The 25,900-nt window shown below is 42.9% G+C and overlaps 1 protein-coding gene across 1 annotated transcript; it reads left to right on the top strand.

Moving 5' to 3' along the window:
• Nucleotides 1–508: 508 nt before the first annotated feature.
• On the top strand, nucleotides 509–25,653 carry LOC128712488 (bridge-like lipid transfer protein family member 3B). The gene is made up of 14 exons (XM_053807379.1): nucleotides 509–552; nucleotides 12,951–13,152; nucleotides 13,523–14,394; nucleotides 14,923–15,042; nucleotides 15,130–15,422; nucleotides 18,044–18,130; nucleotides 18,211–19,394; nucleotides 19,467–19,632; nucleotides 19,736–19,865; nucleotides 19,943–20,509; nucleotides 20,598–20,712; nucleotides 24,605–24,747; nucleotides 24,944–25,405; nucleotides 25,479–25,653. The coding sequence occupies exons 1-14, from the start codon at nucleotides 509–511 to the stop codon at nucleotides 25,651–25,653; spliced, it is 4,560 nt and encodes a 1,519-aa protein (XP_053663354.1).
• The last annotated feature ends 247 nt before the right edge of the window (nucleotides 25,654–25,900 follow it).

The raw sequence follows: 25,900 nt of genomic DNA, 5'->3' as shown, positions 1-25,900 counted from the left end.
AGGGTATGGCAAGGGCAAACGGAAGACCGTAAACGGGCCAGAAAGGAATTTACTCCTCTCCGTATCACCTACGTGTCCAGTTACGAAAGTCCCAGGTGCTAACGTGATGGCATGAATCAGTGCTAGTGAGTGGTTGGGTGGGAAAAGTCAAAAAGTGTCAATCGAATAAAGAAAGGAAGGTGTTTTGTGTGGGGGCCTTCTCCTGGAACGTGTGTGTGATCGGTTGCATGTGTGCGGTTGATTTTAACCCTCTGTCATGTGCGATGCACATGTTACCATCGTCGTTCGCAAGAGTATGATAAGAAGGGTGGCAGTAGGTGCAAGTGTTTCCGGAAGTAGCAGTGCTGCGACTCAAGTGCCGCTGGAAAGTTAGACCGGCAGGGTGTGTGAGAGAGAACGAGCGAGAAGGAAAAATAAAGAAAAGCACATCACAAACCACCACGAAAGTGTGTGCAGTGAAAGCAATCGAAGGGGAAAATCCGAGAGCCTTGGTCAAAGTGGTGCAACAATGGTGTCCATCATAAAGAATCAACTGCTCAAGCATCTCTCCCGGTAAGTGGTTGTATGGTGGGGGGTGTCACGTCGTCAGGCAGGTCAGGGGGAGCGCCCTAGAACAGTGAAGTATCCTTTCCGGAAGCCTCCGTGGTCCCTTAACCGTATTTATACAATAAATTGTTCTGTTTTATGCTTTCAAACCATACTTCACCTTGTTTTAGTTACAATAAATGCTGGAAGGAACCCTTCGGTTGAAACAGCTGTTACAACAAATGCGTTTGAATGTGCGGGCAAATGGCAAACTATCTGTGGAACTGGAGGAAAGCGAATCATGCTCATGATCGAAGAAAAGCACGACACCCACACTGGCCTGGAACCGTGCCAACAATAATGTCCAGCAGCGTTACACCATTACGCATTTGTGAAGGCGAAGGTGTGCCGCATTACGACATTTCGATCCTTTCGATCGCTCTTTGCCCTTGTTGAGAACTGACCTTGCGTACAGTTGCACGCATATAATGGACAGTTATGAATGTTACCGCACGGTTACTTACAGTAATTTGCGTCCAAAATTCGTTAAAGTACCATTTGAAGGCGAATAACAAATGCAAAAACCATTCGCGCAAGTATCAGGTCGGTCAGGTCTGTTTGCATGTCATTTAAATGTAAATTAATTTGTTACCCAGCGTTAGTTGTCGTTCGCACTAACAAGCGTATAGGGACTGGAACCGGCCTTTCCGTTTCAGTTCGCATTCACGGCATTTTTTTCCCAAGGCAAACCATGTCGTTTCGCCGACCCCAGGGAGAGAGAGAGGAAACCCAAATCGTTGTTGATATTATTATTTCATTTCACTTTTTGTTGATCACACGATTACGGACACCAAAGAGAAATAGGTTTCATTTCGGTGTTTTTAAAAACAGATATACACACAAACAAACGTTGACTATGTTAGTAAACGCTCTAAATAACTATCGTGCGTTTGCGGCGAAAACCGAGCTTAAGACATACTGCTTCCGGTTTGGTCGGTTATCCGGTTTTCCGTGCCCGTAAGCCATGACCTTTTCCTGGCAAGCGTGTTGTCAGTGGCAGTGAGGCTCGCGAGAAAAAAATAACAGGCAGAAAAGACTGGTTGTTAAACACAATCAACCAGTCGGTTAGGTGTGGGTGGTGGTTGTTTCTTATTCCTTTTTTGTGTGTTTGCTACCACCCACTCAACAGTAAAAGAAATTTTTCTTTGCTGGGTTATCAGGGCCCTTGTATCCCGGTACGACATATCAAAACTTGAAATCCTGAGCTTGGTTAATATTTTCTTTCCAGTTTGATGGCCATAATAAATGTTGGGTGTAGAGTGGATAATTCCAGGCAAAATTTATAGCAAAAAGGGCTCTAAGAAGATTTTTCTTGATTTGGAGATATAAAAGAAACGCCATAGACGTGGGAAGTGTGTGTTATGATTCCATAGTGACGCTAACTACTTCCTTTTATCGAAGTGGATTACAAGTTACCCTTTTAACAAACTCGCTACGTAGAGACTAACTTGCTGCAATGGAAAAGTTGCTCCTCCTAACTCTTTTATGATCTTGCGAACGATGATGCTCGCTTTTATATTAGCACGGAAATATTCCGCTCAGGTGTGTGGTACCAACTTCAACACTAGCACGCCGGCATGGTGCAATTTTAAAGTGCTTCTCCACCCAGTTTTTGGAAGGGGGCTGGAAAATAGCATGAAAATAGCGCACCATATGGTAACGGCGCGCGCGGGAGACGTATATATATATATTTTCCTATTGCGTGTCACGGTGCTGTTTTTTTTTGCGCGGATCGCCCGCTCGCGGTACGTTCACGGATATATTTCGTGGAAAACAGTTGTCTAGGCGCGCGTAAAAAGGGAAATAAGAAAGTGGGATAATGAAATGAAATAAAAATAAAATGACTCCGTGGGTTTTGTACCAGCTACACACGCGCACACGCATAACCGAGCCAGTACGGTATAGCATAAACGGTTCTACGTCAGGGATCGGCAAAGTACTTCCCGCCAGTTGATTTTATTCGGTTGGCAATTAAATTAATGTAAAGGCTTTTAAAGGTTTCGAAGAGATCCACTCAACTAATCCCGGAGATCACTACGTTTCTAATATCCGCTATTGGATTTAACTGGCTGGTGTTTTATGCATTCTTATTAAGGGATCGTTTAATAACAATTGAGGAGAGCAAGATTACATTTTCAAGTATTTTTTTTTAGTGTGCGATAGATGTAGATATGCAAAAGCTATGTTTTTACATTGAAAGTTTAATCTTAACAATACCGGAAGGACTCATAACCAGTCAAAATTACTGATAAGTTAGTTCATGCGTTAAGCTTTATTTGTTGGATACAAAACCGAGTGTCCGCATCAGCTGGATATTCTTCATTTAATGCTGTCTAGAATCCTTGTTATAAACAGTTAGCTGTCTGTGTTTTGAATAATGCTTAATTTGAAGTTGTAATACAAATATTAAATCCCCAGACCTGTTGGGCAAGCTTATTATTAATACTGCAACAAAGAAACTACACCCCGAAAAACGTTTATGTAATTGCTTTAGGAGGCGACAGGCGAGATTAGAGTTAATGTTTCCTTGTTGTCCACGTTTCCAAGATTTAACTACTCCTTTAAGTGCTTTGACTACAAAAGTTCCATCGACTCAAATAAAAATTACATTCTAGCTTCATGTAACTGTCTTGACGCCAATTTCTGACGGTGATTTAAGTTGCTTACGCTACAATAAGTGATTATTATTGTAAATTAATAAGCATTAGCATTAGCGGCACTGGTATCGTTCTTGCAAAGCGTACTTATTATGACTTGAATAGTTCATGTCCGTCACACAATTATTGACGAGTTAGGTTTTTATCATGTCTAAACATATCCAGGTTTTGCTTTGCGAGGTTGTTCCAGATAAGGTTCGATAAGGTTCGATTTCAGATGTATTAGATCCAGTATAGCGTAGATCCAGCTGAAGTACATGATACTGGATCACTTCCCACAAATATTATGTGTCCTAATTTTAGCAGCCTAATGTTAAAATTTTAAAAGTAAAGTAAAGTTAAATTTAAAGCTCTACATATTGCCTATTTTCATTGCCGTTCCCTGTTCCACCGCAATCAAATTATCTAACACCGAGTAGTAGATGGAAAAGCCAGTGGAAAAGCTGCAAGTTATTGGGACAGATTGTAATTTTGAAATGTACATTTTGTTTTATTTATATATATTTTTTTCCTTTGGTCCCTCCCATTCATTTCATTTTCTTCACCAATTTTTACTCCACCAATCGTCGCACGGCAGTGATTGGATTACAATCCACGTTCGGCTGTGATTTTCCCGCGTGTCGTGCGGTTACGGATGAGACAGAGTTATTAAAAATGTATGTCAATTATGCTGATAGGAAGTGACACACTTCCGTTGGTTGTCAATGAAATAAACCGTAATTGATACGGATACGGAGCGGAAAGACGAAGCACAGCTATTGTAAAAATAGGAAAACGAAATTTCGAACACGTTTTTTTGGTAGTAAAACAAAATGTCCATAGAAGTATTTGACATTTTCTATCCTTTATCACCAAAATGAAAAGAAAAATGTTTCATTTGCAATGTAAGCACACTGGTGCTTAAACGTACACGATGCTGACGATTCTCTATCAGAAAAGTAAACAATCCAACAAGGGAGATGTGTTATCAGCTTCAAACTTGCAATGGCATTTTGCACAGCAAGGGAGATTGACTGTAGCATCTCCACACAACATCTGCAGCAATCCTGCAACCCCGGGTATTTCTGCTGCAGTGTCAGTGGCCATGTCCTTTTTAGTAATCACTTTTGGTCCGTAATGCATAAAATAAACATAAACATAACGAACGCGCGATGCATTGTGTCGTTGCATTATTTGTGTTTCGACGAGCATTATCTTGCATGCTGTACGAATCGGCTGAGGAATTTCTCTTTGAAGCAGTAACAATTGTCCGATCGCACGGGAGACGATGTTATAACCGCTCGCAACCGTGAAGGAGTCATGTTGTGTTGCAAAATTCATCGTCACCGGCAATGCTCCACCGAGTGAGATTATCGATGAAGAAACAGCAACTTCATTCCCGGTCGACTGGGGCTGCTTTATCAGGTGAATGAGTAAAGGATTACAACAAAAAAAAAAGAAGGACGCTCATATACCGGTTCACGCGGGCCACCTAACCTTGGGAGTTATGGTTGTTGTTTAATCAGTACGCCGGTTGGTTGATAAGACGTACTAACGTTTTTTCGCCGCTGCCTTGCCTAAGTTTTTGCCCATCGTCACCAGGTCCGGCACACAAACATCGGGTATGAGCGAAGCAGATGTTTAATGCTTTTGCGTGTCGCTTCCAAATAACAACGGCCGAAACTAACAGTACCGTTTTGTGCTAGACTGTAAATTCAACAACAGCACCAAGAGTTCAAAGAGCACTAGAAAAAACGTTAGTTGTTTTTTATTGATCGCTTTGTGAAAAGTTTTTCTTTTACTCGGATGATAAATGGATGTTTATGTAGTTCGTTTTCTATCAATCTACGTTAACTGCAGATGGGTTGGTCGGCAAATAAACTTTCCTTCCGGACAAAACTGCACCATGATGCACTGGAATGAAGTGTGTGTGTGGAACGATAAAAGAACATCAGGTAACAGCCACTGCGAACCTGTTTGATTCCACTAACGACACTTGAAAGTTAGATGAAACAGAATATGGTTTCTACTCGTAGGATACGGTTTTTTTTTTGCTGGAAGAATGCTGAAAGAAAAAGCGACATTTTACATCCCATCGTCTTGTAAACTAGTAACCTTCCCACAACGTTTTTTTTTCTTGCATGAGACACCGTTAACGATTTGGCGGCAACTAACATGGTGGTGCACTCATTAGACTCATCGTGTGCCTTACGGGTGAAGTGTAGTGCTCTGGTTCGTCATCTAGAATCTTGGTACCATTTCTTCACCCTGACCCCTTGAAAGGTCTTCGGTGGGTCCGACCTTAGACCGATGAAAAGATGAAAAAATGGAATAGTTTTTTTGCACTTTATTTCTCCCGCGTTTCATTGCACACCAGTCGGGAGACTGTCCGTTGGGAGCGCTGACTTGATGATCGTTTCCTTCAAGACGGCGTGTAAAATTGACGTCATTACAGTGCAGCAATTTCAGTCACTAGCAGACTCCATTTGCCGGAGGAAATAGGAGAGTAATTTTGAATTGTACGGTGGTCGGGGAAAGCTTCGTAAGAGTAAGGTGAAAGAAGTGATGGAATTGCTGAAGGTTGCAGGAAGTGAAAGATTAATAAGATGTTTTTTTCTTGTCGTCATTTTATAATATGAATTGGATATTTTAGAAAGTTTTTAATAAAATTTTATTTGATATTCAATAAAACTACAAAAAACTTGTCCAAGATTTTTAAATTTTATTTGATAGAACTTGATTTCTTTTGGATACCATCGATGAGTCAGTTGTGTCTATATTAAATTAGCTTGAAGGTTTGCAAATTATTACTCATAATTAAACACTAATGAAGCATACTTCACTAAATACCCTAGACGTTCTTTGAAGGATTAAGATAAAACAAGGTCTAAGCTGTATTTTTGCACTGCTCAAATACGCGTGATCGTGCTCACTGGTGATCATTGCATTACATTGCCATTACATACTTTCAGGCGTTGATGGTCAAAAAATCTATTGGTATTAGTAGGGTATTATTAATTGTACAACGTCCTTCTAAAATTTAAACTGTCCAATAAATGCTCCGAAATGTATGGTTTAGTTTCTGATTTTTGTATTAAAATCCTGGTCACGGCACCAAAATAGGTTCTTGCGATAGTATTGATTTAAGTTGCTAGTTGGTGGCGGAATCAGTCTTTCGCACGGTAGGTCCTTTAAAAAATCCTCTCCGTCTCTTCCCGCAATAGTCCCAGTAAGGACTGACTTCCTGACTGCAAGGTAAAAATAAGTCCAGTAAATAAATTATGGTAGCCATGGCCTATGAGTATGAGTTCGTTACACCCGGAAGAAATTGTATTTTAGCAGATGTCCGTATCTTACTAAATAACCCATTGTTTTCATGTGTTATGCATAATGTAATGGTTGCATTAATGCAATAAACACACTTCCTCAGATTCATTATACTAACATTAAAACCATTTTAAAAAAATGTATCACAAATAGCTATTTTCGCCTCGATTTACTGCATTGCTACCGTTGCAGTTATCATAACTTTCGTGCCATACGCCACGAAGACAAATGTAAATGGATACGCACGCTTCGCCACCTTCACCTTTGCTGGTGATGCACATTTCGAGAGATGCACAATAAATCTAAAACATTTGCTTTTGTCTCTTGTCGCCACATTTGCAACCTTGGATGGTCGATTTCAGGTGCCCAGAATTGTTCCGACCGAATGCATCGATGGTGGTGATGATGATGACATAAGTGAGACAGTGTGTGAATAGACAAACATTACAGGGAATCCCCATTAAATATGCGTGCAGGTGGACGTTCTGTTTGAGTGAGTACGCCTGTCTTGTGATGTGTGAACATTCTGCCAACGATTGACACAAGCTTTACTGGAAAGCAATTATTGTGGAGAAAAATTATTGCTACAACTCCCATCGGAAGTTTGTTTCCCCTGCGTTGGGACAATTTGCTACTCAGCAGATTTATTACCTGTATACGTTCGGATCGTTTCGGAATGGGGATCGATTTTCTTCTACACCGTTTTCCCGACTTGCAAATAGATGCTGATCGGGGAATTTGTGCAATTGTGTAATTAATGTTCCATATCATTTTTCTCTTTTTTTCTGCTCGATTGTGATTGATTGCTCGTAAACTGTGAAGCTTCACGCTAGAAACGAACCGAGAAAAATCAACCACCCTGCTGTTCGGTTGTAGAAAATTTACCATTTTGTGCTAGTGGCAAACTTTCCACCGTTCCGTATTCTAGCGTTTGTTGTTTTGTCATGCCGCATATTAAATTATGGAGGCAAGCAATTTATCTCGCGCAAGTAAAAACCCGAAGATACGAAGTAGAACGCGGCCGCACGTGCTCTTTGCGAACCCGCGAAGCGTTGGTGCGTTTGTGTATGTTCGTGTTTTGTTCGAAAATTTCCCCCCGGAGTTCGGAGTGGCCGTGGCCGTGAAGGGATTCATTTCTGTTCGCGCGGAAGCGCGCATATGCATAGTTATGATTGGTGTTGAGAAAATCTATCGCGTACGGCCACCCGCCAACACGTGCACATCCGTGTGCTGCTCATTGCGATCCCGTTCACCGTCCTGTGGGGGTACGATGTCTGCAGATGAAGCATGATTGTAAATGAGAAAGATGTCCTCCATCACCCCGCATTCCCCAAGCATCCATCTGCTGCTTGGAAGGTTCTTTTCTACACTTCCGCCCAACGCTGGCGATGGATCGATCATCCGGACGTGCTTAGCTTTACAGCTCATCACGAAGCTTTTCTTTCTATTTTGCACACCAACTCACAACACGCGGTACCCCAAACAGGGGATGGAATACATAAATAATGGAATGAAATTTATTTCCTTTCAATGTGGCCCTGCCGTTCCCGTGCCGGACCTGGGGAAAACCCTGCGAGCAGAACTGCGGCAACCTGTAGCACGTCCCGTAAGCAGCACCGCGCGTGTCATCAATATTAGTCTGACCGGTGTGCAGTAGCGATGGGAGCGAGGGAAACGAAAGCAAGCATTGAACGCACGGACGTTAGGCTCTTTTCCCCCCTCGGGGGTATTTGGAGATGGATTGGTTATTAGTTTAGTCGTCGATATATTGGAATCATATCTGTGCCATCGGCAAAGTTTGGTCACATCGGTACTCGTTGGCCTTGCTCGGAAAGTAGCAAATTTCCCCAACCCAACCAGCGCCTAGTGTTCCGTTTGCGTTGTGGGAAAACATTGTGGAATTTACAATCCGGAAGCGCATCGATGAGATAACGGTGACTAGTGAGAAGACGGATGAATTGTCTGATCGGGTGGATAAGATGGTGCCACCGCACGTTCATACACACGAAACACTCGAATGGTAAAAGCAGAAGACCGAACCGAAAACCGTTCAGTTATTCATTAGAAGCATTATTTATGCATGGTGCGCTCGGTAATAGCGCTCTCCCGAGTGCACGATGGTATGGGCTCGAGATGGTGAGAATCCGAGTGTGAAGCATAGGTACGTTGATGCTGGTACAATATTTATCATTAAACTTGACCGTTACAGTCGAGGGAGTAGGACCGTTGGAAACGATCATTTCCAAAGCGTGTGGGATGCAGTGCTAATGTGCGTCAAACGCTTAGTAAGCGTGTCTTTACATTCAAATTTGTCCTGTTGTTGGGTATGGTGGGAGCTTATTTTGTATAGTTTATTGTGAGTCGCAGAACAATGAATATAAGATATAGACAGAAAAGTATGGAAATGTTTCGAAAATGTTGAAATCCGTATTAAATATTAAGTTCCGCAAAGTTGGTAGGATTAAAATGGCATATTAGACTGTTCACTGTTCGTTAGTGTTAGTAATTTAATGTCCATCAATAGGTTTTATTCTTTCCCAGCAATGGATTGATATTAAGATAAAGAACGAATAAGAAGGATATGTAATATTCTGTATTTCACTTAAACGATCATCTCCAAAGTGATTTGTTTTTTGGTGGATTTAATTTGAGGTTGTTTATTATGAGTCATTTTTATTGACAGCCGTGTTCACAGTCAATTCTAATATAGTGATAATTTGTTGTAATTTTGAATTGCTCTATGCGGTACCCTACATTATTTTACATGTCATATTCGCTTTGGTGGAATCAATTTCCCGTGTTTTACTCTGAGCTATTGAGGGATAAATGTTTCTAAATTATGTTTTTCCATTAATCATGGCCAAGATTCACTTGCAGCAGAATTGCATATCAATTGATATCGCATTAAAAAGATTGCAAATGACTTATTGTGATGCGATCCGGGGCTGGGATTCCTCTGGAAGCGGCCATTTTCCCCGTACCATTTATTCGCTGACCACCACCAACGGATAGTACGGGGAATGACTGCGACGGTAATGGTCCGGAACGAGCGTTTGCCTCGGACCAGACTCCCGGAAATGGTGTGACAGCAGGCAAAGGTTGGAAGCAAATTGAAAGTCACTCCCTTTTGCCACAGGGCACTCCGAAAGTACCGAGTGAGTTGTGGGCGGGAGTTGTTGTTGCTCCTCTATTTGTTCTTTTCTTCTCGTTGACTGCTCGTAACAGTCAAACCACCACGGACACTGGATCAGTGCATAATTGAATTCCTGCTAAAGTTTACCATCGGCTGGATGAAAAGTCCCCGCGACTATGTGTGTGTGTGTGTGTTTACTCTGTGCTTATTCCAACAGTTACCTCATTCACTCACCACCCGCGGAGTGGCCTTTCAGATGTAGGACGAATTGTTTTAACAACGGGATGGTTCGTCGGTGATTTCAATATAAACTTTCTGCCCTCTGCTACTTTGAGGGCGCGAGCGCGGTATTAGACTCATGGCTGCTGAGTTACCCCCACCCCCCTCCCCCTCTTTCTAGCTGCTGGTCATCCTGCTGATGTTCCTGCTGCTGCGACCGTTGGCGTCGGCGACAAAATGGTTAAAGTTTTGTCCTGTCTCGGTGACGTTTTAATTTGTCGCTGTAAAATGGGGCCAACCAAAGCCCTCCGGGGAAATGGAGCGTTGGATGGGAAGACTCCTGCTGCTCAGGATGCATTAAACCATCTCGTTTCTGCTTTATTTGATCATTCTTCGCTTGGTGGCTTCGGTAAAGTGTACGATCGTGGTGGGACGAATACGGACAGTAAGACAGTGTGAAGACCACATTTCGGGTGCGTGTGCTGCGCCACCGGTGGAAACCTAATTTGTTTATAGTCATCAAAGCGATAAATTGGCCCAAACTAAATTGTCAGCAGCGCCAGCCGTGCCATCCCTTTGGGGAGGTTTGGCATATCGCGGATATCCTGATTTGGCATTCTATCTGAGGGAGAAGTGCTAAAACCTGGCACATTTTCACAGGGATTTGTCGGTGATGATGTGGTAATGTCTTTTTGACGGTCTCTGCAGATAATGAGGTATGGGTATCAGATGATAGCTCGTTTTATTTTGAGCCAACTCGAGGGATGATCTGGTGCTTGAGGGAAGTCTGCTGAGGGACGAAATAATTTCATCCTCATGCTGAACTTCAAGAGGATGATTTACAACCATCAAAGCGATTTTTGCACCTGACCATTGTGCCTTGAAGCGTTTAAACCAAAGCGATTATGGTTAGACATACAGCTAAGGCTAATGCTAGATAGCATGGTAATTGGACCATGCATATTCAATGGGAATAGTCACTTTTCTCTCTGCATATTTTCTGACTTCTTGGGAAATGTACGCCTTCATGCACAAACTAGATTTAAATCTACATTAATTTAACTACCTCCGCTCCTCCTCTTGTGGTTAGCGATCTTTCCTATTTTTCGCTTTGACTTCTAGAGTTGCTCTTTACATATTCTAGCTTTCATCTAACTGTCAGATAAGCTTGTGGTGAGTGTAATGCAAACATTCAACACTGTGATATTCATCACCGGAAGGATTAGAAGCTCATCATGCTAATGAGAATGTAATCTCTTTGCTTAGCGATACTGCTTGCGAATGAGATAGTTGATCGCTATTTTTTCAAGTCTGTGCGAAGATTCTATCGTAGAATTTCATTTTTTAATAATGTAAATTAAGTTTACACCAAACGGGGCAAGTACTATAGCGAATTTGAACCAACAACAAGTATAGTTAGCAATGCTTGATTCTAAATGCCGTGCCTTCCGACTTGATCTTTGGTGCAATTCTCGATGCTCTTCCGTGCCTCCAAAGCCCAAACTCTCAAAGCCCATTATTTTAGTCACCCTGTCGACAACTTCCAACGCCAATATGCCGCTTCGTGCGGTGTTCCTGTCATTTCGTGCATGTCATTTATTCATAGCCCATCAGCATTTGCTGCCCAAAATTGCTTCAGTGATGATTGAAACGAGCATCGTTTTCGGCCAATGTTTCCCGATTCGGGTGTCGCACGTGCTCGCTAATCAAGTAAATTATCGACTGTCCCCGGGCACAAGAGCAACCAACCACTGGCACTGGATGTGATGAGTTCTTTTCGATGGTTTGCTTCCCATACATCTTGCGTTATGTCATTGCTGACAGCGAAATGCAATCACGCAAGCAGTCACACAGTACGGACATACGTACAGGAACATGATGCGTATGGCACAGCAGTTGTCTGATGTGGTATTGCTGCTATGGACATTCCTCATAACCCTCGTTGCGGTCATGTAAAACAGCTTAAATAGGAAAGGTAGATGAATCGAGAGTGTGAGAGTCTGTTTTGGACCAAAGTTTGTCCGCTTAACCTTCTGCTATCACATCATTTGTTGGGTTGAGGTCATCTTCCCTCACACGGGCCGAAGCCCACTGACCATTTACCACCAGGATTCTCACGGTGCGGAATAATTTGCCCTGATTAGAATTCAACTCACAAACACGCGGCCCCTTCTTCTTGGACGGTTATGCCAGTGCCCAGGTTGTGTGCTTCTGCAGCCACACATTAGCCTTCCCGCGGTACTGTGGAACGTTTCGGTCGTCCTATTTCGCACTGGATGACTTCTGGAAAAGCTTGCGGCAATGCGGTCCAAATTTTGTTTCCTACTGGCCCAAATACTCACCCGGAGGGAAGGCACACGTTGACGACTTTACTGACGGGCTGTCATTTGGATCCGTTCCTTCTGACGCCATCCGCTCACACCAGTAATGGCCCTAATCGCAACGTGCCATCAAATCCACCGGTGGTTAAGGATGTTTAGGTTTTTTTTATCGTTCTTTCTTGCCCTGGGGCAACATTTCCTTTTTTTGGTGTTCGTGTATGGAGCAAAGACACAGACATAGGGTAGAGAGGGAGGCAATTCATTTCGTTGCATGAAGCTTTCGACAAATTCGGCGTGCATACATTTGGGAGGAAAGTAAAAGTTCCCATACATCTTCTCACACATCCACCGGGGGTTACTGGGAGCTGAGCAGAAAAGCCAAGTATTTTATGTACGGTTGGGTAGTATTTTATTTCCCCGAGCGCTCGTTTGTCGACTTTTCCGAATATGTCATTTAATTTCATCTTCGCTTCACTTCTTCGCACTTTTATTTGACATTTCCACCGTATCCGGCTGTGAACTACCGAACTCTTATCCGTTTTTTTCTTCTTCCCTGATCTCATTGCTCTAAGGACTGCGAATTGGTTGAGTAAGGGAACACCGTACCATATCCTGTTTCCGGTTTATTTATTTGTCCCTCACGGCGTTTCCTACTGTCCCGATTGTTCGTGCCGAGTTTTACTGACATTTGAAGTTGTACTGATGCCTTTGTTTCATTCGACTCTGCAGCTACACGAAGAACTTATCGCCGGATAAGGTAAACCTGAGCGCATTCCGGGGCGAAGGTGAACTCTCCAACCTGCAACTGGACGAGAATGTGCTGACGGAACTGCTGGAGCTACCGGCCTGGTTACGGCTGACGTCCGCCTGGTGCAATCATGTCTCGTTTCGAATATCCTGGACCAAGCTGAAAAGCACACCGATTATGCTGGTAAGTGGACCGGCAATATACGGGCACCGGGATAAATGGTCATCCGACAATGCCGGGCGGGAACGGCGTGTATCGCCTTACCTGTTCGACACAGCAAACTTAATAAGCGAACATCTGCGGAGTAGCTCGGTTGCGTCAGTTGCCTAATTATGTGACGATAAATACGGCGTGTCGTGTAACGCTCATGGTGTGTTAAGGATTTCTTGGATTTTTTTTCTGTTCCAGGTTAATGAAAATAAGTATAACTTTCAGAAGAGGCAAATAATTTATTCTACTGGGTATTGTTTGTATCACTACTAAACACGACATCACCGATAGAATGCTGATGGTCCGACATTTATTAACGCAATGATATGCTTTTCCTTTGCAGACACTTGACGAAGTGAACATAACGATAGAAACATGCGAAATAGCGCGCAGCGGAACACCAACTGCCGGGCTTTCCAGCCTGGCGGTACCTCAGGGGAAATACAGCTTTATACACAAGGTCATCGACGGTATCACGATCGCGGTGAACACGGTGAACGTAAATCTAAAAAGTCCCGCCTTTACCGCCTCGGTACAAATGTCGCGAATACGGGTGGAATCCCGCACGCCCAAGTGGCTGCTCGGCGATCTGCGCGTGACCAGGCTCAAGGATCCAACCCGCGGCATGATACTGATCTTCAAGGAACTGTCCTGGCAGACGGTGCGCATCGAAGCAAGCAGCACCCAAGACCTCAGCCTCACACCGTTGCGCCTCCTAACGAATCAGGCCCGCTGTCGCATCACGATCAAGAAGCGGCTAACAGACTGTAGCATCGTTGCCAGCCGGTTGGTGCTGATTCTGGACGATTTGTTGTGGGTGTTGACGGATTCACAACTCAAGGCGGCACTCCATTTCGTAGACTCACTAACCGGCCTAATCAAAGCTTCGACAAATGTGGTGCAACGGGTAAAAGCACAGAAAAAACTGGAAACGCTGCCAGAGTATCAGGCACAGCTGGACCAATCGAAGAAGGTACCGGATACGCAACAGTTGTCCGCCGCCCAACGCTACTTTAATATCTATGATGTGCGGGAAACGTCGTATCACTTCTTCAGCCAGCGCATCGATCTTCACCTGTGTGATGACGCCGGTGTGGGACGGTCCAGCCATCCTAGCCTAACGGACGGTGGAGCATTGCAGATTTCTGTGCAGGGCTTCCAGATCGATTACTATCCGTACCATTTGGCGAAAGCCGATCGATCCCACTGGCCAAAGTGAGTAGAACGTTTTTCCATCGGGGCACGTCGTGTTGCTTATTTTGGCATCGCTGCCTCATCCGCTGTCCGTTGTTATGGTCCGCTGTTGGGTGTGGCTCGGTTCTCGGTACAACGAACGCGGCTAGTGTCACATGTCAATGAATAAGCAGTAATTTAATTTACGAACTGGCCAGCATATGCTAGCCGAGACAGTGCGCTCCATACTGCGGCACTCGTTAGTAAATAAATTGGGAAAGTTATGCACGACAGATATTCGAAAATGTATCGAGTTTCAAAACGGTAGTTTCGAGAGAATGCAATTAATGACAACTTTATTGATTTATATTAATGGCTTCATCCGCTCTTGAATGCTGGCATGATAACATATATGATTTAAGATGATTTGCTTGCAATTTGACAAATCTTTTTAGAAGTACAACAAATAGCCAAAACTAATTGTTAATGAGTGTATCGAAGATACCATGATTGTGAAGCGATATCAAACTAGCTGCTAACACCGCCTGTTTCCTATCTTACTTATCCTAGATATCGTGAGGCAAGCATACCACCCGCTCTCTGGCTGGAGCAATCACTAAACACCTTCAGGGAAGCCATTCTAAACCTAAGTCAACCAAATCGACCACCGCAGCATGCATCATTGGAAAGGTATATCCGGTATATCCTTTAGGGCTTTTGCCTTTTGCTTGGAATCTCTTTTATCATAGACTGTCATTGACTTTTCACAAATTCCAGAACAACAAACTTCGGTCAGCAGCAAGCGCCACCCGCATCACCTGCACCGATGGGACATCAGCGTGGCGCTAGTACGGCAGGCACCAATGGCACTAATCAACCCCCAGCCCAATCCGTTCCCGGCACGCCAAACAGTGGCAGCAGCCATAGTACTGTTTCACCGATGAAAAAACACGTCCTAGACAATCTGGCAAAGCTCATGTGTGCCTGCGTAGTGATGAAAATTGAAGAGTTTACACTGTACCGCGTGACCACGTCCGGGAACAAGCAGATGCCAAAAGAGTTTGTTGCTGGTAAGTGATCGCGAAACACACACAGACGCACCAAAGGTCTAGTATGATGTATGATCTTTTCGATTCGTGCACTGCGTGTATGCGATGTGTGCGGGTGTGTATGATATGCAATAATTTATACTTTTCTCCTTCACGTGTGACATAATTTATCGTTTCATGGTGGGAAACACTATAAAGCTCAAAACAAGCGGAAGAAAGGTACCGATCGTGCACGGTTGATTCTAACCGTAGAATATGTTTGCAAAACTTTCACCATTCGTTCTTCTCTGCTTTAGTACTGTTATCATATTTCGTTCCCTTTCCTACCTTGCTAGTGCATCCAGTTGATGGTCACACTCATACCGTTACGTGTTTGTAGTTAATTTGTTATGAAATTTCGTTATATACGTTTCGCTCCTCATGCTCATCTGCAGACGATTCCGTATCTTCGATGCTCAGCACCGCATCACGATCATCCTCGATCACCGTGTAGCTAATGAAGCGTACCGTAAAGAAGTAGAAAAATTCAACAATGCTAAGTATGCTCGCCCCGGTAAACAGTCCTAAAATTCCACCGATCGACACGACTACGTCTATGCCTTCGCGTACAATTTGTCGCCGGTAACGCTGCGTGGGATGGATCATCAGCTTTAGTTTGACCGATCGCTCGTTATTATCGCTATCGTACGCATGTCGTCCCACAAGTCGGATCTCATTCTCCGTACAGGACGGATGACAGTGGCACGGATATCCTCCCGTGTACCAAGGTTGCAGAATTCTCGTTGGCGGTGCTATCAGATTGAAGTTGTCCAGACATTGCATGCCTTGGAAATTGCATGCAGATCTGTTGTCCTTACCTTACCGTTGAGGAGAGAAGAAATACGAAACCGTGTTATGATGGATTATGATCAATAGACAACAACTTGCCTGTGAGCAGCATATTATGATGGAAGCAGTTACAGACACGAAGCTGAATCGCTTTCAAACACTCGGTAACGCAAACGCTGTAGCTGTACTTCCGGTAGCTAATGTTGCCTGCTGCTACGGAAAGCTCGTCTGGGAAGAGGCATCGTCTAACGTCGATATCCACCGAACGTACGAGCGGATCGTTAACGATGTTCTGAACAGTGAAATAAATTTTCTCCTCGTACCCAGGGCTGATTTGTTGAAATTTTAACCGTGCCAGTAAGATATGTGGGATGTCGTCCTCGTTCATTATGTGCGTCTAAGGTGTAAAAAATAGGGTTTAGGCATAAAAGCAAGCAGTGCGGCGTTACACTTACCGATACTGCTCGATTATAAACCAATAATAGATCTCCATCGGGATTTTCATTATCCATTTCCAAAGGCAACCAATATTTGCCATGTCTGTCAAAAGAAAGCATGGCATCGTAAGACGCGACAGCTTATTTAGTCGTTTCCGTTTCGCTTACTTGTCAACCGTTTGTACAGAATTCAGCAAAAAACACAATCCCATCGTCGTTTCGATGGGTTTAAAATAACGGCAACAGTCGAACGGTTTTTCGTTCCAGCGGCACTCGTGGAACAGCTCGGTACAGTTAGCACGTATCATAGCTGCAACGTGATGGTAGTCATCCTTGGGACACTTCATGCAATCCTCACAATCCTCGTACATCGCACAGTAGCTGGTTATTGCACCGACATTGTACAAGTTGTGAAAAATAATCCTCAGCAGAAAATCTTCTACGTCGTAATTGTACTCCATATCGTCGTTCTTCTTCAAATCTTCTATGAACGATTCGAGCCGTGGGTAAAACTGCTTCGCATACCCCATCTCGCAGACACCGACGGCAGGAAACACTACGGGATCGGTTCTGGTGTCTATGTTTTCCACCGCAATGCTGATGGTATCCTGGCGGAACAAGGCCATGTACGCGAGTATCAGCTGCACCGCGAAAATCCAAGCCACCAGGGTGCAACCGAACCAGAAAAGACGCTCAGTCCAGTGGTACCGACGGTTAAAGATGTAACCGATACCGGCCAGTGAAGCATTGTTGCAGTAAACTATCACAATGCGATAAAATGCCCGGACCACTCGCACTAGCAGTAACATTTCGGAAAGAGAACGAATGTAACTGGCAAATGTTCAGTTTTAAATGAGTTGCGAGCGATACGCTTTTGGCATAAAAAGTAGTTGAAAGTGTGCGTGAGAAGAGGGCATATTATGGGGACAGTCGATAATTATAACTGTTGTTAACATGAATATTACATTACGTTGAAATCATCGTAAGAAATCGAGTTCTGTTTGTAACCTCCCACATTTCTTTTACAGGGTTTTATATGTCAGAATTGGATGTCATTTCCAACATTCTCGTATGCTTCTTCATATTCTGTTATTATTTGGCCCTTTCGCTCAAACTTTCGCTGATAAATTTTGTAGGGGAATTACAATTATTGCAATGAATTTGTTAGGCAAATTATGTGTTGATTTATAAAACCCTGTACGAATATTAATTGTTTCATTTAGTATTTAGCTTAACAAGTATTTTGGATCGACAAATATTCGTTTGATATCGTTCGATTGCATGCAGGACTTCTATTTGCGTATTTAATAACACCTGTTTAATGCAAATTATCTGTAAGAAATCGTGTATTAATGATAGACTTTCGAAACATTTCAGCTGATAGAGACAGAGTACCACCGGATATGGCTACACTTCATGCGGAATTTACGTACTTCTACTATCCTGGAGACTTTGTATTTCCATGTATGTATTCTAAAGTTGTTTATATAAAAATTCAACGAGGCCTATAGTCATAAGTGTTTATTTTTATTCTGCTCTTACAGTGCCACCCTCGAAAGCGTTCGTTCATATCAACCCCGTACAAGTGCACTTCCATCTGGACAGTCTTCTATGGCTGAGTTCGTTCATACTGAACCTGCACGAGAGCCTTCTGCGCACGAACAACGTCACGAGTGGCCTCAATTCCCCGTCCACCCCTTCCAGCGCATCGGACACCGAACAGCAGCCCAACATCATGTACATGGACGTAAAGGTGGAATGTATCATGCCGCGGTTAATATTTGAAGCCGCACCGGGCGCCCCGCAGCAACGTGATCGACCAAAGGCAATGCACGTGGAAGTTTCACGCTTTGCGCTGACCAATATCCGTGAGACGGGTTCGTCACGGGCGGATCTTGCCCAAGCGATATCGTCGCTACAGGAGGGTAGTCTTGTGTTCGGTTCCGGATTTCCTTCGAAACCGGGCGATTTGTGCATCGTTACCGATCGGATACTGTCACACATAGCGGCTACGGATGTGGGCGTTGGATTGAATGGTGCGCTACTAAACGGAGGCGATGGGCTACAGTCGGCTTTCAGTAATCTTACGCGTTACGCGACGTGGCGGGAACCGCGGGATGTATGGTGCTTGAAGCTGGATCCGGTTTGGGTGGAGTTTTACGGCGCTCGTTCGATCGGCCCAAGCCGAGCGATTCCATTTGTCGATGCGGTACCGGTAACAATTTGGTTGCATGGGCGCTCGGATGAAATACCCGAACTAATCGCACCGGATACCATTGTTGGTGGTGCTGAGCAAAGCGATGGTGGCAAGCGCATTCACAATAGCAATATTTCCATTTCAAACAAATCGAGCGAAAGCAGTCTCATCCTGTCCGTCAACAGTTTAAAACAATCACTAGATTTAGAATCAACGCCACTCGGTAGCAGCTACTGGAGTGGGGCCGGCGGTACGGTGATGGATGATGAAAAGCGCAAACGTTTTTCTACCGCTTCTGTACAGGGGCCCGAAGCGAGAACCCAACCGCAACTACCCACAGCATTCCCATCGGTCGAGGCGGACAGCGAGACGGACAATCGGACGGCCGATCTGCATGTCATCGCCCACGTTTCCAACCTAGTTAGTGTTCAAATCGATCATTATCAGTATCTGTTTTTGCTTCGGTTGGCCGAAGAATTGACCGAGCTGGCCACATTTCTATCATTGGATTCGAAGCGTATTTTGCAAGCGGTAAGTAAGAATAAAAAAAATAACCCAACAATGTTTCTTATTCGCTTCATCTTGCTTGTTTGCATATTTCAGGCAAATACGGAAAAATCGATTATTGTTGGCTGTGTGATACCGCAGGTAGAAGTTTCGCTCGTGATGCCTTCCCAAACACCCGGCAAAGAGTCAAGCGGAGGTGACGGTGAAAGCGTATTACCAGATTCGGCCAGTTTAGGTAAAACGCTTGAACTATTTAACTCTGGCTTAACTATTTAGGTTTTTTTTCTGTAGAATTGTAGGGGTTGGGCGTATTGTTACGATTAACAAATTATCCGTCTGTTAAATCCATCCTTCTCCCGCTTCAGGTTCAGGGTGGCCAAATTCGATGGACCAAACAAGAAATTCTAACATTTTTAGCAGTACCGAATGTCCCTCCCCAATCGCAACAGAACCACCGGTGGAACTACATCACATTTCCAATCCCAATACCCACGGGTACGGATAGTACTTGAGTTTCTTTTTTAATAGCTCCCAACCATTTCCGAAACTTACGTACTTCTTCTATTCCATAGACACAATGTACAGATCCAAAGTATACCGACAACTTCCTCCACGTCGGGCGTTGCCTCGGTTGAAACGCCGTCCTCTTCGTCGGTCGTTGTAACTGCACGGACGGTCGGTTCCACGAATGTAACGACCCCGATTCAGGGTCAGCATGTTGTAGTGCAGCCACAATCGAAGGCGCGCAATTCTACCACCGACTCATCATTCTCGAAGGATATCAACTCTGGTCTTAGTTCCATGAAAAAGGGCTTCTCGCATCTGATGACCTCGATCGATTCCGCGCTCAAGACAAACACGTCGGACGACATCAGCGATACGCTATCGGTACAGTCGGATCTCAGCTCCGATTCGGAACTGCAGCGCGTCTTGGAGGATACGGAAAAGACGACCGATTGTATGGACGCCATGTTTAAGCTGTATCCGTTCGGGCAGGAAAGCACAATCAAAATGGCTCCGATTGAGGTGGCCAGCGAGGTGTGTGAAGATCCGTTCCTGACAAACATGTCCTCTCCGTCCGATCCGTCCGAAAGCAGCAGTCTTAAGCGACGGGACATTGTATCAATGGTGACGTTTAGGTAAATTTACGGTTGGAAGCTGGGGATACGTAAGCTGCTGGTGTACGGTGTTTATTTTAAACATAATTTATGTGTTAATTGCATACAGATTGACCACCGTGGAGGTGATACGCCAAAATGTTGGAAATGGATCGTCACTCAGATTGCAAGTATCCGCAATAAGCTGTGATGAATGTGGTGCGATACCGTGGGATGAATTTCAGGTACGTTTATTCGTTCCGATGATGGTAGTATAAACACAATTCCTCCACAATTCCTCAAAATAATCACTTAAAACACGTACCATAACACAACGATCTTTCTAGCGAAATACATTTCTCCTTTCTCTTTCTATCTATATTTCTCACTCTGATTTACCCCATATCAATCGTTTCGATTTGTGTCTGTATCTTTTGTTTTTATGTCACGTGTTTTTTTCCTCTAATATTATTCATGATAGCAATGAAATACGGTGGTTCCGCAACTCCAACTCAGCGTTGCTTTTATCTTTCGGTGTCTATTGATTGAATACTTCCGCATTCGTATTTGCTAAGCGTTAGCGATGATGATTATCCGTAAATCATCATTTAAAAATACATCGCATCTTAATATTTCCACTACACGTTCGACATTTTGCCAGGATAAAAGTAAAAGAAGTAGACTTTTCCGCTGTTTTACATTTCAGGTTGAAATTATGTATTTCATCTATCTCCATGTATCAGGCGCCTCCTTCAGAGGTAACAAACCAAGAGACAAAAAAGATTAGGCGTCTCCATGGTTGACTACATTCCTACTTACTTCCAAACGTCGAGAAATATTGGCTTAACTTCTCTTTGTAAATTACCTTAATAATTTTAGTAATTGTAGCAAAAACAAATTGCATTAATATTTTGATGAATTGTAACATCTAATATTTTCCAAAACACAATCTTTTATCCCGTAATTTGTTCCCAACTACCCTCTGTGCAATTGATTCATTGTGAAACAGTCTCTGTACATACAAATCCCTAAAACTATCTGTCCTGTTGTGTTAAACGTTTTGCGACTGCAAAATTTGATAGTTCATCGCATAGCGCGTTATAATAATTGTCGGTTCAAATTTAAACGCAAAACGAAATATGTGATGTTGTTCTGCAATGTATAACAGCATCCAGTATCGACGGAAATGTTTCGTATCCGGTGTTTTCTCTTTTTTTGTTATCTCCTCTATACATTGCTACGCCTTTACTTAATCGAGTGAACAATTTGGCATGTTTTGTTTTATAAAATTTATCTACAACTTACGATATAAACCATAAACGCACCTATTTCCTTTCTCTTGCCGTATTTATTCTTTCCTTTTCCTCCTCGCACTACACGCCTCTTGCGTATGGTTTCGTTTACTCCAGTTTGCATTTCATTTCGTTTCCTACGTCACGTCCTTTCTCTACTCGTGCTAGCAAATATATAAATATATATAATATTCAAAATATTGAATAATCTTACAGTTTCTAACCATATTTATGCGCTATATATACATATACTCAAACTATCCAAGTGTTAATGTTGTTGAAATTTTTTCTTTTCTTTTTTCTTTTTTTGCATGCTTTCTCTATCATCTCTATCTTGTATAACAAAAATAATCAATCGATAACAACCGACGATCAAACCCGAAACAACCCATAAAAACAAACAAACGGCGCCAATAATAAAAATAAAACACACACATACACAACACTGCAAATATGTAAAACTTGCGCATCCGCTAACAACAATTGATATGGACATTATAATACAATCTCATTTTGGGAATGGATTCCCTTTCCAAAACAAAAAAACAAAAACAAAATGCTTGCATTTGTTACAAACGGGTTGTGTTTCGAAATGTTACTGTTCAACCTTATTGCATTCATTGTACAATTTACCTACTCGTTTGATATCGTTGCCTTCGCTCTGTGGCTCCTGATGGGGTTTCCGATGTGAATGTTTTGTACGTTAATATTCTTACCACATGCTGTTATCCATTTGATGCTGTAACATGCGGACGATTTCTTTATTGGTACCGGTGGACACTCTGTGCTATATAAACTCTGTTCGTGATGGTTGTGAACGTACAAATATCGATGTATTTTTCCTGTGGTGTACGTGTGTCTGTGTGTTTGTGTTGTGTATGTATGTTGTTTCCATACAATGTAATCAACCCAAAAATCGTTGCACTGCCATCAAACGAAATGCTCACTTGTCGCTGACCATATACACATTACACGCCACATTATAAAGGGTGGCCACCGTAAGAGCAAGGTATCTATATTTGTTCAACCAGTAATTTTACGTGTTAAGTTTATGTTTACCAAATGTTTATTTATTTAAAAGTGTATGAATTATGTTGTGTTTTTTTTTGTTTTTGATATTTTTTTACATACGCTCTATTGTGCGTACGCAAACAGTTTTAATGCTACTGAGTACAAAACGTTGTAGTGATGGAAAGAGAGATTCCTTTATTTTTCATTCGAAAAACATTCTTGGCCCCTTTGTGGACACTGCTAGTTACGGAATGTGCATATTTACACGGAGAAAAGGAAGCATGCTTGTGGATTCCTTTGTCGTTTATGTGTGCTAGCAGCAACTCCCGATAGTTTTTTTCCAATGTACCAGAAATGATTTACTCTGCTGACTTCTGTATGAATATGAATTGTATCTCCTTGTGTACATGAAATAGTCTGTTAATGTTAAAAATAACAAATTGAACCTAACTCTCGTATAATCAACACGAATTGAAGGATAACATCTCCTCATTTCCAAGCCTTACACTGAACCAGCACAGACAATTTCACAACGTATCGCATCTGCTTGGATTCGATCTTGATTGCTTGTGATGACCATGCTTTAGAAAGCTCTAGTTTAGTACCATTGTTGACTAATAGTTGCAGAAAAATATGGTTTAGCTTTAGTACCTATTAATATAGTAATAGTCAGGAGTAAGCAAAAAAGTAAAGCTTAGCGAAAATGCATTACTAACGCAACATATTGTAAGAGCTCCCGTTCGCACACAGAAAGGCTTATACAGGGTTGAGTAACTCACTATTACATGAAGGATTTATTGCTTTTACCACCTGAAAATTCATTCCCTCTTTCAAAGGCATCCTTCTGAAAGCGCACAGCATTGTTTCTAAATACTTTAAACATTCATTACGGTTTGCATATTTAGATAATGTTGTACATACGAATTAGCCTGCAAGATGTCACGATAAAAGTGGGGAATGAATCATTGGGTAGTAATTGTGATATGTTAACTGCGTTTAAACCCGTAAACCCTTGTAACCCAGTATGGGGAGTTGCCACTCGTAGGATAGGATAGTGCAGTTGCATGTGTTTATCCCATTTTCTTCCGTAATCCAGCTGGCTTCTATCCACAAATCGCCCTCAATCGATAAATGTCTATCATCCATACTTTTGTCTACTCGATAAAGCACTCCAAGAATGTTATATCTCACACCTAAATTTATGTACAGTATGTCAGGCGCGATTTGTTTTTAGTATAGTGTTTTACGAATCCTTTTTCCTTGTTTGTTTAATCTCTCTTTCTTCTACGATGTATCTCTATTCTTCTTCGTGTTCACACATTTGCTCTCTTTCTCTTCACTTTAACTTTCTATTGTGTGTCTTTTATTTTGCGCCATTGATGCGTTTGATGCTTTTCAATATGAAGTTTTAAATTATATCTCTACAATTCTTTTTCACAAATCATTCTTTCTAGATTACACTTGCAAACCATTTTCTTTTAACCTGCAATGAAAAAACAAAAACAAATATGTTGAACATAATGTTAATAGTTTAATTTTCTTTTCCTTTTTTTTCTTTTCCCTTTTTCCCATTTTGACTTTGTCGAATGTGATAAAAAATAACAAAAAAAACTACGTTTTTCGCTTTTCTTAAAACTGTAAATTGGTCACATTTCATTATGTTGGAAAACACTGAAAAACATAAAAATAATTACGGTACGCGTTACGCCTAACTTACTACCGTACGAATAACCACGGCTCGATGATCGGTTTTTGCTCAAATTTATCTGCTCCAATCATATGGTATATGTTTGAAATACGAAAATACGTAAACTTGAACCACCTACTCACACAGACCAAGTTCGGAACTAGATGTAGAGCATGGAACATTGCACCGCATAATCCGGAAGCACCGCCTTGTGTTGCGATTAGATTAGAGGAAGAGCTCACCCTGCCGGCTGATTCGTGCAAAATCACTGACAAGCAGACAATCCTGAGGTAATGAAGCAATAGATTTAATTGGACGGGGAAGATGAATGGGTCGACTTGCGGGGTTCCAAGGGAGTTTGGTTGACAATGACCCTTCCCGTACCACCACACGCTTGCAAGGGTTGCTTGATATGGTTAGTTTATTGTGTAACATTTCTCTTTCCGTGCGGTTTGCCGTTTCATCTTGATCGTTGATCATCTTTAGCTGGTTTAAGCGCAAGCTGAACGTTGAGGTAAAGGATATCGATCTGCAGCTGTCCATGAGCACCGTCGTGGGTTTGGGAGATCTGGCTGAGGATGAAATGATACCGACACCGATACCGATGGAGGTGACGGTAGAGAACGTGAAGATCAATCTGATTGAGGATCGTCCGCCGGTAAACATTACCTCGCCCGGATCGTTGCCCGTAAATCTAGCCATCGGACGGGTGCTGCTGACACGCGACGAAGCGGGTGTATTTTATGTACAGCCTACGTTTGGTAGCAAAGCGGACGACAGCGTGGTGGACGGTGGCAAACGGAAGCTGAATCGTTCCGACACCGAGGTTAAGCGGGAACGCGATCGTGAGGTAAAATCGCTACACCTGGTGCTGCAGCAGCTGAAACAGGACAATGACAGCCTAAAGAAACAACTGACTGACAATGAGCGAACGTCGGAAAGCAATAGGTGAGCGTTTGTGGTTTAATGGTAAACTTTAAGCACGTGATGGAATACATCATCATTTTCACGTTTGCTATAGGATGAAAGTGCGACAGGAGAACGAAGTACTGAGAAACTACCTGAAAGCTGCCCAGGATGATATAACCACACTGCTGGACGAGAAGCGTACCTTAATGGCGACGATCAAGTCGCTGCAGGATCAACTGACATCGTTGAGTGACTTGCAGCTGGGTCAGCAGGACGGCAAAAGATAGCATAACTGCATGGACTGTATACAGTGCTGCGGCGAAAATCCATTCTAAACCGGTGCCGACATCGTGTCCGGTCGGTGTGGAGTGTAGGCTCTTTGAAGATGGCAACGGAAATGAATATCTGCTTCCATGCACCTTCTTTAGCGTACGAAATATAAGGTGGTGGTAGAGGTAAATGGTGGACTTTAGTCAACAAGCAAGACCGGACAACGCCTGTTGTAGTTTGTTCCAGTTTTCACGTGTTTAGGTT

This window comes from Anopheles marshallii, chromosome 3, assembly GCF_943734725.1.
Source record: "Anopheles marshallii chromosome 3, idAnoMarsDA_429_01, whole genome shotgun sequence".
NCBI classification, from domain to species: Eukaryota; Metazoa; Arthropoda; class Insecta; order Diptera; family Culicidae; genus Anopheles; species Anopheles marshallii.
Note: the sequence above shows the minus strand (reverse complement) of the source record. Positions and strands in the feature narration are given on the sequence as shown.

Coding starts and splice junctions, on each gene's coding strand:
- LOC128712488 (XM_053807379.1), top strand. CDS start 509: ATGGTGTCCATCATAAAGAATCAACTGCTCAAGCATCTCTCCCG. Junction 553..12,950: donor CTGCTCAAGCATCTCTCCCG/GTAAGTGGTTGT, acceptor TCGACTCTGCAG/CTACACGAAGAACTTATCGC. Junction 18,131..18,210: donor TGGAGACTTTGTATTTCCAT/GTATGTATTCTA, acceptor CTGCTCTTACAG/TGCCACCCTCGAAAGCGTTC.